The sequence below is a fragment of the Papilio polytes genome, unplaced genomic scaffold (assembly GCF_000836215.1).
Source record: "Papilio polytes unplaced genomic scaffold, Ppol_1.0 DF823691.1, whole genome shotgun sequence".
NCBI lineage: Eukaryota > Metazoa > Arthropoda > Insecta > Lepidoptera > Papilionidae > Papilio > Papilio polytes.
This window is the reverse complement of record NW_013525513.1, coordinates 2,397,468-2,409,645: the sequence shown is the minus strand read 5'-3', so window position 1 is coordinate 2,409,645 and position 12,178 is coordinate 2,397,468. Positions and strand designations below refer to the sequence as shown.

Genomic DNA, 12,178 nt, shown 5'->3' with positions numbered 1-12,178 from the left:
TTATGCCGTAACACACATAAAAAAAAAATAAAAAAAAAATAAAAAATATACCGACGAATTGAATACCTCCTTCTTTTGGGAAGTCGGTCAAAAAATCATTAAAATAAGGTCTCTAAAAACAAATGAAGATTTCAAAACAAAAGACAAACGCTTATTGTTTAAATTAAAATTATTTGAATTAACGTTTCAATGAAAGTATTAATAGCACCAAGAATTTAATTACGTTCCAATTTCGAGTAAATTTAAACTAATTAATTCAATGTTTCAGACGGCGTATTCCGACGAGGCGACGTCACTGGCGGGTGATAGACAAGTTTACGCCCCTTGTGGCTTTTACAAAGGGTGCAGAGTCGCAATAAAGAACGTCGATAAACAACGAATCGATCTCACAAGACCACTGTTACTTGAACTTAAGAAGATGAAGGATTTGGAGCACGACCATTTAGCGAGGTTCTACGGCGCCTGCGTGGATCCACCACATTGCTGCCTCCTCACAGAGTATTGTCCGAAAGGATCGTTGCAGGATATTTTGGAAAACGACACAATAAAACTTGATTGGATGTTCAAAGTCAGCTTAATGCACGATATTGTTCGGGTGCGTGTACAATGTTTACGATCGATTGACGTTTTATCTTGTATTTCCTTATCAAAACTAGTACGAACAATTTATTGCTTCCTGTTCATAAAGAGTAACAAAGTAAATCTTATCAATATTTCTACAAATATTATTAAATTGAAAATGAAATGAAGTATTGACTTGTACTTTACAAAAATGATTCCATTTTTTAAACATCTAAATGTGATAAAATCATCTTTTTCTTATTTATTATTTCACTTGCAGGGTATGCACTATCTCCACGGCTCCGATATAAGATCTCACGGCGCTTTGAAATCGAGCAACTGCGTTGTTGATTCTCGATTCGTTTTGAAAATAACTGACTTCGGTCTTCACGCTCTAAGAACTGCGGAGAAAGATTTCAAGGCTCACAGTTATTGGACCCGTAAGTGACTTTATTAACTCTCATTTTATTGATAACTAGCTGTTACCATGCGACTTCATCCGCATAAAATTATAAAAAAATCATTTTTTTGTTTACATTTAGTCAAATTATCAATTGCAAATATCAAAATGACATTACATGATGTCAAACCATGGCAACCTTGATTCCTTGATGTTGGCAACAACTTATGGTCTCTTTCCCACATTAGGTTTCTTATCCAAAATATTTACCTCTAAGTTTAATGGCGTGAAAATATATAGCCAAAATCGTAACGTAAGTGTAGGGCTTTTTATTAAAAAAAAATAGTTATTCGAAAGTATGCTGTAATTGCTGACATCTTAGGCAACAAAAAAGTATGTGTTTACGCTTTATTATATTAGTATGGATTTTTATGGAAAATTATTTAGTTTTATATCACTTGTAATTCTGAATTTTACAAGTAGTTAATACATTATTGATTGGTAATTGATTTTCGAGTGAATTTAGTCACGACAAAATAAAGAAATTATACAAAAAAGTAATACATGGAAAAAAATTAAGAATATTCAAGTATCACAGTCTATAGTTTAACAACAGATGACAATCTGATGATGGAATGGATTCAAATTAATCTATACTCATATTATAAAGAGGAAAGATTTGTATTTTTGTATGTAGTAACTCAAAAACTACTGGATCGAATTCAATAATTCTTTCACCATTAAAAAGCTATATTATTGCCGAGTAACTTAGGTTAAATTTATAAATTTCACGTGGAGAATTCGCGAGCAATAACTAGTAATATGTGTTTTTATTAGGTTTATTATGGACCTCTCCGGAATTGCTCAGGATGTCGGAACCTCCGCCCGAGGGGACACAAAAAGGAGACGTGTATTCCTTTGGCATTATTATGCATGAGATAGTTAACAGACAGGGAGCATTCTGGCTAGGACCGGGCATTGACATGGCCCCCAAAGGTGAGGTTATGAATACATAAGCCATTATTATGCGAAAATAAGTTAAATTCCTCTGTCGTTGTGTTAAGTTAATTTGGCAATAACTTACTCGTATTTCTAGCTTTACTTTGAGTTACTATAAGTAATGTATCCACTGATGTTAGTGGTTAAGACAGCATTGTGTTACGTAATTAGTTAGTTTGTAACTTTAGATGGCATGGAAGCCCAGCTGGTGATATTGTGGCTCTGAGAAGATTACGTAATATTTTAATTTACGAATAACCTAAATTCTTAACAACCACATTCAAATTCCTTTAATAATATTTAAGTTTCCGCCTTAGTGTGGTATTAAATCACTATGTAGTAGAGCAATAAAACGCCAAAAAAGTTGGGTTCTTAACACTAGAGAACAAAACAATGTAACTTCTAAATTACAAGATTTCTTCATTTTATTGAATAACAAATCTATTCACAGAGATCATAGAGACTGTGGTCGCCAGTGGTATTCGTCCAAACACGACCCATCATCGGTCGTTCGAAGCGGACGAGGCGACAGAACTGATGCGACGATGTTGGGCGGAAGACCCCACTGAGAGACCCGACTTCGGGCATTTAAAGGGGGCGATTCGACGGCTCAATAAGTAATGTTTATGTACATACCACAGACTAACCTCTTTCTGTATTTCTAACATATAATTTAACCTAAAATGCATGTTTATTATATATGGAAATATTTTGTTTATAAATTAGAATACGCGCACACCTTTGAATAAATCGCACAACTGTTTTGTCAAGCTTGATTCCTATCGGCTTATATGAAGGTGCGCACACTGCTCGAATTTAAATGTGCAACTAAACGGTTAAATTAGCTGCCAAACAATTGACAATCGCACAACAGTCAAAGGTGTGCGCCCGATCTTAGAATTTACATATATGTATACTTAATGCTTTTCTGCTTAAAAAAACAACTTCAATTGAAAAGATGAATGACTCGTGGGTTTAAACGATTCTGAAAAAAAATAATCCATTTTTATTAAGCGACCAGATCAGCGGTACATTTTTTTTATAACATAAGGTGGCAAACGAGCAAGCGGCCACCTGAATCCGCCAAAATGGCTAAGCCTCCGCTGCCCATAGACATCCGCGATCGCAGATGCGTTGCCTACCCTTATCCGACATTTTCTTTTGACTCGTTTTATCGCTTTTATTTTCTGAATATGATTTTAATATTCTAATTCTTTTACAGGTCTCAAGAAAGTAGTAATATTTTAGATAATTTATTATCACGTATGGAGCAATATGCCAATAATTTAGAAGCATTAGTTAGTGAAAGAACTCAAGATTATTTAGAAGAGAAGAAGAAATGCGAGGAACTTCTTTATCAATTATTACCTAAGTAAGTAAATTGTTTAATGGAAATAAATTATACTAATGTGCAGAAAATAATATTTTAAACTTCCAATACTTTATGAGCAATGTTTATGTTTTATAACATGAGGTTGTAACCGATTGAATTTTTGACGTAATTCCTTTTAAATATTTCAAACTTTTTCATTGTCTCGTTATTGAATATCTTACAATAAAAAGATGCTTCAAAAACTAATATTCTCAAGGGGGATATAAAAAATCATATTAGGATATTACGAAGAACGTGAGTTGTTGGAATCCCTTTTTTATGAGTGAGCATTATTTCTAGGTCAGTGGCTTCGCAACTCATAAATGGGCAATCAGTAGTCGCTGAAACGTTTGAGAGCGTCACCATATACTTTTCGGACATAGTTGGATTCACCGCGTTATCTGCCTCCTCCACGCCTATGCAAGTTGTCGATCTTCTTAACGATCTTTACACGTGCTTCGATTCGATTGTTGAAAACTACGATGTCTATAAGGTAAAGTAATCTTTTTGATAACTCTCTTCTTGAAATTCTATATACTTAAGATTTATCAAACTAAGAGCGTCGCAAACCTGCAACTAAACTATAGTACAACTGTTTGGTCCCACTTTGATTCCTATTAGCTTATATGGTTCGCACACTACTCGATTTTTAGTTGTGCAACTAAACAGTTGATTTGGCTGCCAAACAATCGACAATCGCACAACAGTTGTGTTTGTGTGTTGTGTAGTTTAGTCAAAGGTGTACACCCGCTTTAAGACGCTACATCCAGTTAGTTACCGAAAAAATAAAAAATGAAATACATTTTTACATACTCAGAACATCCTATTATAGTTTCCATGTAATCTATCCAATGGTTTAAATATGTTTAGGAAAAAAATTAACAATAACAATCTTTTAAAATTGATATTATATCTGCATGTAACATTTGTGTGTAAAAAATGAAAGATAATATATTCAACATAACACAACCACTTTTTAGAAATAGAGAACATTAATATTCAAAGTTAAATAAGACAATGACAATGCCGGGACCGAGGCCAATATTGTGATGAACGACAACAGTATGTTAGCCGAATATTAAACTCAAAGGGAGCTTTCCTACTCATGTTACTAACATTTCTTACTATTTGCCGCAACATATATCTGACATTCTAAAGATGTATAAGTATATTCAACATTAAACAAGCTTGTTTGTTAAGATTGGGTTGAAACATTTTTAACAATAAAGATACCTCAATGATTTGAGATATGGCACGTTTTAAATCTTAAAATGTATAAAACGGTGGAAATTTTATTACGTTTACTGACGAAGTCTTTGACTGATCATATTAATAGATACAGACTACAGTACGCAAGTATTTAACTGTAGGACTGAGTAGGATAGTAAATGAGAGAGAAATGGTCAATTTCGAATTCTTAGCATTCATTACAATTGTTTGTTTAAAGGTGGAAACAATAGGAGATGCGTACATGGTTGTGTCCGGTCTACCGGAACGTAATGGAATCCGGCACGCCCGCGAGGTGGCGCGAATGGCGCTCGCATTGCTCGACGCCGTCAGACGCTTCCGGATAAGACATCGACCACATGATCAGCTCAAACTTAGAATCGGCTTGCATTCTGGTAAGCTTGTATTGCAACTTTCAACATTTTTGTTATGATACTAGCTTTCGCCAGCGGCTATCCGCGTGGAATAAAAAAAATGAGTAGCCTATGTGTGCTTCCAGACTATCCACTACGTGTATGCCAAATTTAATCGAAATCTGTTCAATCGTTTAGGCGTCAAACTCTATAAAACAACCATCCATCTAAATTTTGCATTTAAAATATTAGTGTGTTTGGATCGACAATCTAACTGCAATCCAACAAAGTAGCAATTATTATTGTTATTAATTCACTATTAGGAACTACATGAAATGCTATTTTAAACCAGGTCCTTGCGTCGCCGGAGTAGTTGGTTTGAAAATGCCACGATATTGCTTGTTCGGCGACACAGTGAACACGGCGTCGCGAATGGAATCAAACGGTGAAGCTCTCAAGATACACGTATCGCCCACTACTAAGGCTCTGTTGGACAGCTTCGGTACATTCCGTCTAGAGTGCAGAGGAGAAGTTGCTATGAAGGTATTAATTTTATTAATTTAAATTTTACTTTACGCACACATTAGGGATTCTTCCCGTATTATTCTTCTATCTGGCAATGCACTGTCACATTTTACCAATCAATAATCATGTCTTTTTTTCAGGGGAAAGGAGTTCTAGTCACGTATTGGTTGTTAGGTGAAACAATCGATCCTAATGCTCCTAAAGAAAAACCTCACATAGCGAAGTTACAATTACAGTCAAATGTTAGTGGTTCCTTGTCACATTTGACACCGTTCAAACAACGAATGGACCACGGGTCGAGGTCGTCAAGTAGACGCGGTTCAGGAATATTCCAGCAAAAGGCAAATGATGTACATAAATTAGAGAGAGAAGTTCAACCGTTCCTACAAGTTATTAAAATGCAAAGACAGCTGTCCGATCCCACGGAAGCTGTAACTAATGGAGTTGAAGATCATTCTACAGACACTGACAAATTAAACCCTCCTAATTCAATAGCACTCAACGTTAGCACTCTCAATCACAATTCGGTCAATCAGAGCGGCCAACCCAAAGTGAAACTCAAGGACTGTCAAATGAATTCTATTGGAAATCACAAATCGAATAAGATAGGCAATAATAATTGGCTACCAAAAATCCCTACAGCTAGTTCCTTTGATAGCGCTTCTAAAAAGAGTACGGAATGTTTGAAAGATTATAGCGGGGTACCGTTGTTGTCCAAGGCTGAAACACCCAATGATTCAATCGTGTGAAATCTAAATTATATATTACTATGTTAATTGAATAAGTAGTTTAATTAAATCACTGTGTTGTGCTTAATTGATAATTCAATGAGAGAATTGTTATTATAAAATTCAAGTCATTTAGAGTTAGGTAATAATTTGAATGTTGGTACCATTGGAGTCATTCCATAAAGTTTTTTAGTATTTAATATATCTTGGTGTTGTCATAAAATGTTTGTTGTATTTTTTCGTTAAAACACTGAACATACTTTATAGAATTTATTAATTTCTAGATGAGACTAGGATGTACATATTAGACAATTAAGCATTTATTTATTGTAAATATGGTACTAGATGTAATTTTATTGTGATCTTAGATGGTATGAAATAAATTTTAATTTGAACTATAAATGTTTCAGAAACGTTTTAGAAAATATAAAAGAATGAAACTAATACGTTTGTTTTATTTTTTAAAACATGGTTATGTCCATAATTTAAAGTTGACAGAGCAAAATCTAATTATCTATACTAATATAAGCGTAAACACACCCTTTTTTGTTGCTTAAGATGTCAGCACTTACAGCATATTTTAAAATGATCACTTTTTTTTAAAAAGCCCTATACTTAGGTCACGCTTTAGGCTATGTATTTTAACGCCATTAAACTTAGGGGGTAAATGTGTTGGATAAAAACCTCAATGTGGGAAAGAGACCATAAGTTGCTGCCAACATCAAGGAAGCAAGATTGTCAAGATTTGTCATGTCATGTCATTTTGACATTTGCTATTAATATATTAATAAAATTTTCATAATTCCATGTGAAAATAAACTTCGTTTGTATAATAATACAAACGAAGTTTATTTTATTATCAGCCAGTCCTAATGTTTGGATGGATGTTTTGCTAAATACTTTTTAACGGTTATGTATGTGCGAATATTAAACAGCTGTCAGAATAGTGATTTATTAAAATGGGTTTAATTTTTTACTCTATTCGCGCTGTATTGCAGATACTCGACCGGTTCAACCAGGCTATCGGAATTGATAAAACCGGTGTTGTAGATACAGATATTACTTACTATTATAGCTATAAAATTATAAATGACTAACTGTTATCGTGCGGCTTCATCCGCATGAAATTGTGAAACTTTTATTTTATTGTTTGCATTTTTCAAATTATCAATTGCAAATGTCAAAATGACATGACATGATAAACCTTGGTAATCTTGCTTTCTTGATGTTGGCAGCAACTTATAGTCTCTTTCCCACATTAGAGTTTTTATCCGAAATATTTACAACCTCAGTTTAATGGCGTGAAAATATATAGCCTAAAGTGTAGGGCTTTTATTAAAAAATATGCTGTAATTGCTGACATCTTAGGCAATAAAGAAGTGTGTGTTTACGCTTTATTATAATAGTATAGATATAGATAGGAAAGGAAAGTAGATTTGGTGGAGTGGGGACGGATTTGTAGGGGAAATATTCTGTATGTGAGCGTCCCCTCCTCCGTTGATTAAAGGTACGCAATAAATTAAATTGATAGACTCTATATGGTTTTAATGAATAATGAAGTAAAGAATCAAGATCCTCTTTCATCTAATACTTGGAATTATACAATTAACTTAACAAACAAGTTCTTTATAAGACAGAATTAGCTAACACTATAAGCCTAGTGCGAGCGTCGTTGGCTCAGTTGTTTAAGCACTTGACTTGTAATCTACAGGTCTTGGGTTCGAATCCCGCCATGTACCAATGTGATTTTCGATTTTTTCGAATTTTCATATGTACATAATATACCCGACATTTTTACGGTGAAGGAAAACATCGTGATGCAATCTACACATATCGGCGAAGAAATTCAAAACATATAAGTGAAATAAACCAACCCGCACTTGGCCAGCGTGGTTGACTACGGCCTAGTCACCCCTTACTTGGGGTAAGCTCCGAGCCCCTCGGTAGAGACATATAGTGAGCTGGTGATGATGATGATGATGATAAGCCTAGTCCTATTAATCTATTGTCAGACAAAGTCTATGTATCCGTCAATAAAATGAATTTAAATATTTCATAGCACACTGTGTGTTGCAAATATTATCAGTGCAAGTATGATGTGCCTTCTTGTCATTTAAAGTCACGACCTCGTCCGCTGTGGTTTATTATAAATATTGCGTTTCATCTTACTAAGATACAAAATGAATTTAAGGTGTAAAAAACTTGAATATGTTTTAACACTTCTTGTTTTAGGTAAGTTTTGTGCAGTTTAATGATTTTCATAAACTTATTTCTGTTGCAACGTTGATATAATATAGATCTATTTCATGCCATATATCGTAATAAATATTATTGCAATACTGCTTTGAAAACTCTAAAGTTAGAAAGCAAATGTATTGCTTATTATAATTTGATCGTTACGTTATTGTCGTAAAATAAACAAGTAAATAAAAGATTTGTATGTAATTTTGATAATTTTACTATAATTATAGTTTCTCGGAATACTGGTGAGGATATCACAAAGAATGAAGCACTTAACGCGGAGGTAAGTGACTGTTTTCTAATTAAGAAAAAGCTTTGCATCTGGTCCTTTCACTGCTTGTTGAACCAGATATAGGATATGGCCTGTTTATTTTAAAATATCGATGAACAAGACATTATCATTATCTCAATAACTTTTCCGTGCGACTTCATTTGCATGAAATTAAAAAAAAATGTTTTATTGTTTACATTTGTCAAATTTAATTGCAAATGTCAAATTGCCATGACATGATGATAAAGCAAGGCAACCTTGCTTCCTTGATGTTGGCAGCAGTTTATGGTCTCTTTTCCACATTAGCGATTTTATCCAATTTATTTACCCCCTAAGTTTAATAGTGTGAAAATATATAGCCTAAAGCGTGAAGTAAGCCAAGGCGTTTTTATTAGAAAAAAATCAAAAATATGCTGTAATTGCTGAGATCTTACGCCACAAAATGTGTGTTTACGTTTTATCGTATTATAAGTATATTAAGATGAAAATAAATGGATACCCGTGATCTAAAATATAAAACAGATGAATTAAATTGAATGGCAATCATTTTTGTTTTTATTCTGTGTTATTTTTTTAAGTTTATTGATCCTCTAATAGAAGAACAAAGTACTAAGCTATGGAACGCAACAACTGGTGAATTTAATACGTTACTGGATAAATACAGCGATAACTGCAAACCTCTGCAATATCACACACCAGACTTCAGAGCAGAAGGACGTCGAATTAGTGAAGTTAGTAAGTAAAGAGTAAAATACATCGAAATAATTTCTACCACATAAATAAATTATATTTAAACTAATTGTAGTGATAGGCGAAAAGGGAATCATAACATAATGAAAATACAGCTTTATTTCTTAAAATATGCAGATAAAAAAATAGCCTATAAAATGCTTGTCTATGTCAGCTACCCTTCAGTGAAGGTCCGGTCGAAATCGGCCCAGCCGTTTTGCAGGTTACCTGGAACAAACGCGCCTCCAGACAGACCAAAAAAAATAAACTCGATTTTCGTTATCAGCAACGCAAATACATCATCTTCTCGAAATCTGGAATTTTTCTTGTAATTTTACAAACAGACACTTCAATTTTATTATATGTACAGATAGATAATTTTATATTAAAAATCTGTTTTTATCAAATGTTATTTTGTTATTCCTAGAATGCATGGAACATATCTGGAGAATACGATACGATATCGAAGAACGGCTGAGAGAGTTCGCGTCATGTAAGTTGTCCAATATGAACACTCAAGGGATGAAGGTTTGAAAATCTTTTGTGTAATTGTTTCGGTTAATTTAAACAGAGATGATACAGGTCCTAATCGGTTCATCATCGAGCCCATTGTCATTGGAGGTAAAAATGCTGAAGTTGGAGAGATTCCTCATATGGTAAGACACATTTTATAATACTAATGGAAACACACGTGACTCATGGCAATATGTTCCTATGGTAGCTAAAGCAGATCGATTTTGAGGGAGCTCAAGTTTTAAATCATACAGGATCCACACACATTTTGTGTCTTAAAATGATCAGACATGTGATTGTTTACATTTATTATAAACGAGCAAGACAATAGATAAAACAGTATTAAAATAAGACATAAATTATTAGGCTTCCTAAAATTCATTTCTCATTGAGAGCATGTATGTGTATTCTACATCTTATGAGGTTATTCGCTTAATTTTTTATTGTTATAGGCAGCTATCGGTTGGCGAGGTACTGGCTCTACGACATGGATATTCAAATGTGGTGGAGTCCTAATCAGTGAAAAGTTTGTGCTCACCGCTGCCCATTGCTCGAAAGTGTCTTCGCGTGATACTACTGTTGCTGACGTTTCACCTAAAGTGGTTCGATTTGCTGTTAATATTTTAGGCTGGGTAAGTATTATAGTTATTTAGCCAAATATTTTAGGATGCATTATGATAATGGAAATTTTATGAAGTAGTTTGTTTTGAAAAAAGATGAATACGACGAACGAACGAATTACATTTTTCTTTTTATAAGGAAAGGGATTACTCTTTCTTTCCAACTATCAAAAAAAAAAAATAGACTGCTATAAATTCTCTAATTATTTCAGGATAGAAATGGCTTTCCGCCAAAAGATGTACGGATTTCTAGAATTATCGTTCATGATAAATATCATGCTCCTAAAACATACTACGATATAGCTCTGATAGAATTGAATAAAGATGTCATATTCACTCGCAGTTTCCATCCTGCTTGTTTGTGGACCAAAGACAGTGAAATATCGGGTAAAGCGATTGTCGCCGGTTGGGGAGTAGTTGATACGGGTAAGATAACATGAAGAAGACTCTAATATAAAATGTTTATGTACTGATTACACAAATGAATATTGAGTGCGAGCAAGAGGATGATAATTACAAAGGAATTCTTGTTTTTTTTTCAGCAAGTCGTCGAACATCGTCCATATTACAAGTAGCCGCAGTGGATATGGTGCCATCAGATGAATGTAATGATACATTGAAAAGCAGACGCAACAGGAATTGGAGGGAAGGCCTCGCTTCTCACCAGATATGTGCTGGCCACACCCCAGGTGGAATTGATGCTTGTCAGGTTTGTTGTGATTGTATACATTCAGTTATGTTCGTAGCCTATTTTTAAACTTCTTTTAGTTTTCTATCATCCTGTATTTTGTTCTTGTACAGGTTTGTTACAAAATGAGTTGCTTAGATACAACTCTTGAAGATTTGACGCTTTGTATTTTGTTCATTTGTAGATCATAGGTAAACATTGTTTCTTTGATTTTTGTTTAGTATATCTTACTTAGGCAGGTGTTTGTCGGATTGGTCCCATGTATTGGAAATCATTGAATTAAAAAAATATTGCTTACAGGGAGATTCCGGAGGTCCATTACACATTAAATTTCAAATGCCGATACATGTACATTTTGAATGGCGTATGCATTATGTAGTGGGCGTGACGTCATTTGGCTATGGATGCGCGCTGGCCAATACACCCAGCGTTTTCTCAAAAGTATCCCATTTCATTGACTGGATTGAAAATATCGTTTGGGAAAAAGATGTTAATGCAACATTGAACACGAATATCAAAAGGCATTAGATTAGACAAATTAAAACTAAAGTATAGTGTTGTATTTTATTACAAACTTTTATTATAGTTTTACTCAAAGTATTAAGCGATAATCTGATTAAATGACTTACGTGTTTGAAAATAGTTTACAAATTAAATATACAATTAAAACTCTAAATTAATATGTACTTTTTTTAGTCTCTTGAAAATAAATTTATTCAGGTTTTGTTACTGTCGTATTATTACCGTACTCTTTCAGGTAGAATACTTATTTTACTATATAATTTAGATAATACTATTTTTCAAGCAGCAAACTACAAACATTTCAACAATGTATCAGACCCACATCACTTGTAGGTTTTAGTTTGTCCAAACCCATCTTTGCATACCCATCTTTGGATACATTAAAAACAGCAAAATATTTACCAAAATGAATTTTTTCTGGAGTAACAC

The 12,178-nt window shown here is 33.7% G+C and overlaps 2 protein-coding genes across 6 annotated transcripts in view; both read left to right on the top strand.

Moving 5' to 3' along the window:
- The window catches only part of LOC106104283 (atrial natriuretic peptide receptor 2-like), a 145,229-nt gene extending 138,752 nt beyond the window's left edge, over positions 1-6,477 (top strand). For all 5 annotated transcript variants that reach the window (XM_013284286.1, XM_013284287.1, XM_013284288.1 and 2 more), the window contains 9 exons: positions 269-595; positions 842-1,001; positions 1,799-1,957; positions 2,412-2,577; positions 3,183-3,332; positions 3,633-3,825; positions 4,780-4,954; positions 5,265-5,455; positions 5,578-6,477. In XM_013284286.1, the coding sequence (XP_013139740.1) occupies positions 269-595; positions 842-1,001; positions 1,799-1,957; positions 2,412-2,577; positions 3,183-3,332; positions 3,633-3,825; positions 4,780-4,954; positions 5,265-5,455; positions 5,578-6,186 (2,130 nt within the window). In that variant the 3' untranslated portion in view covers positions 6,187-6,477. The remainder of the gene's footprint in view (positions 1-268; positions 596-841; positions 1,002-1,798; positions 1,958-2,411; positions 2,578-3,182; positions 3,333-3,632; positions 3,826-4,779; positions 4,955-5,264; positions 5,456-5,577) is intronic.
- Positions 6,478-8,261: 1,784 nt separating this feature from the next.
- LOC106104118 (serine protease snake-like) lies at positions 8,262-11,899 on the top strand. The gene is made up of 9 exons (XM_013284070.1): positions 8,262-8,397; positions 8,637-8,689; positions 9,256-9,412; positions 9,834-9,899; positions 9,989-10,062; positions 10,372-10,551; positions 10,752-10,965; positions 11,082-11,248; positions 11,528-11,899. The coding sequence occupies exons 1-9, from the start codon at positions 8,346-8,348 to the stop codon at positions 11,753-11,755; spliced, it is 1,191 nt and encodes a 396-aa protein (XP_013139524.1). The 5' UTR covers positions 8,262-8,345; the 3' UTR covers positions 11,756-11,899.
- Positions 11,900-12,178: the final 279 nt, after the last annotated feature.

Bases quoted from the DNA above. Each gene is read 5' to 3' on its own strand.
- LOC106104118 (XM_013284070.1), top strand. From the start codon at position 8,346: ATGAATTTAAGGTGTAAAAAACTTGAATATGTTTTAACACTTCTTGTT. The intron at 8,398-8,636 runs GTAAGTTTTGTG...CTATAATTATAG, and splicing joins TTTAACACTTCTTGTTTTAG to TTTCTCGGAATACTGGTGAG. The intron at 10,063-10,371 runs GTAAGACACATT...TTATTGTTATAG, and splicing joins TTGGAGAGATTCCTCATATG to GCAGCTATCGGTTGGCGAGG.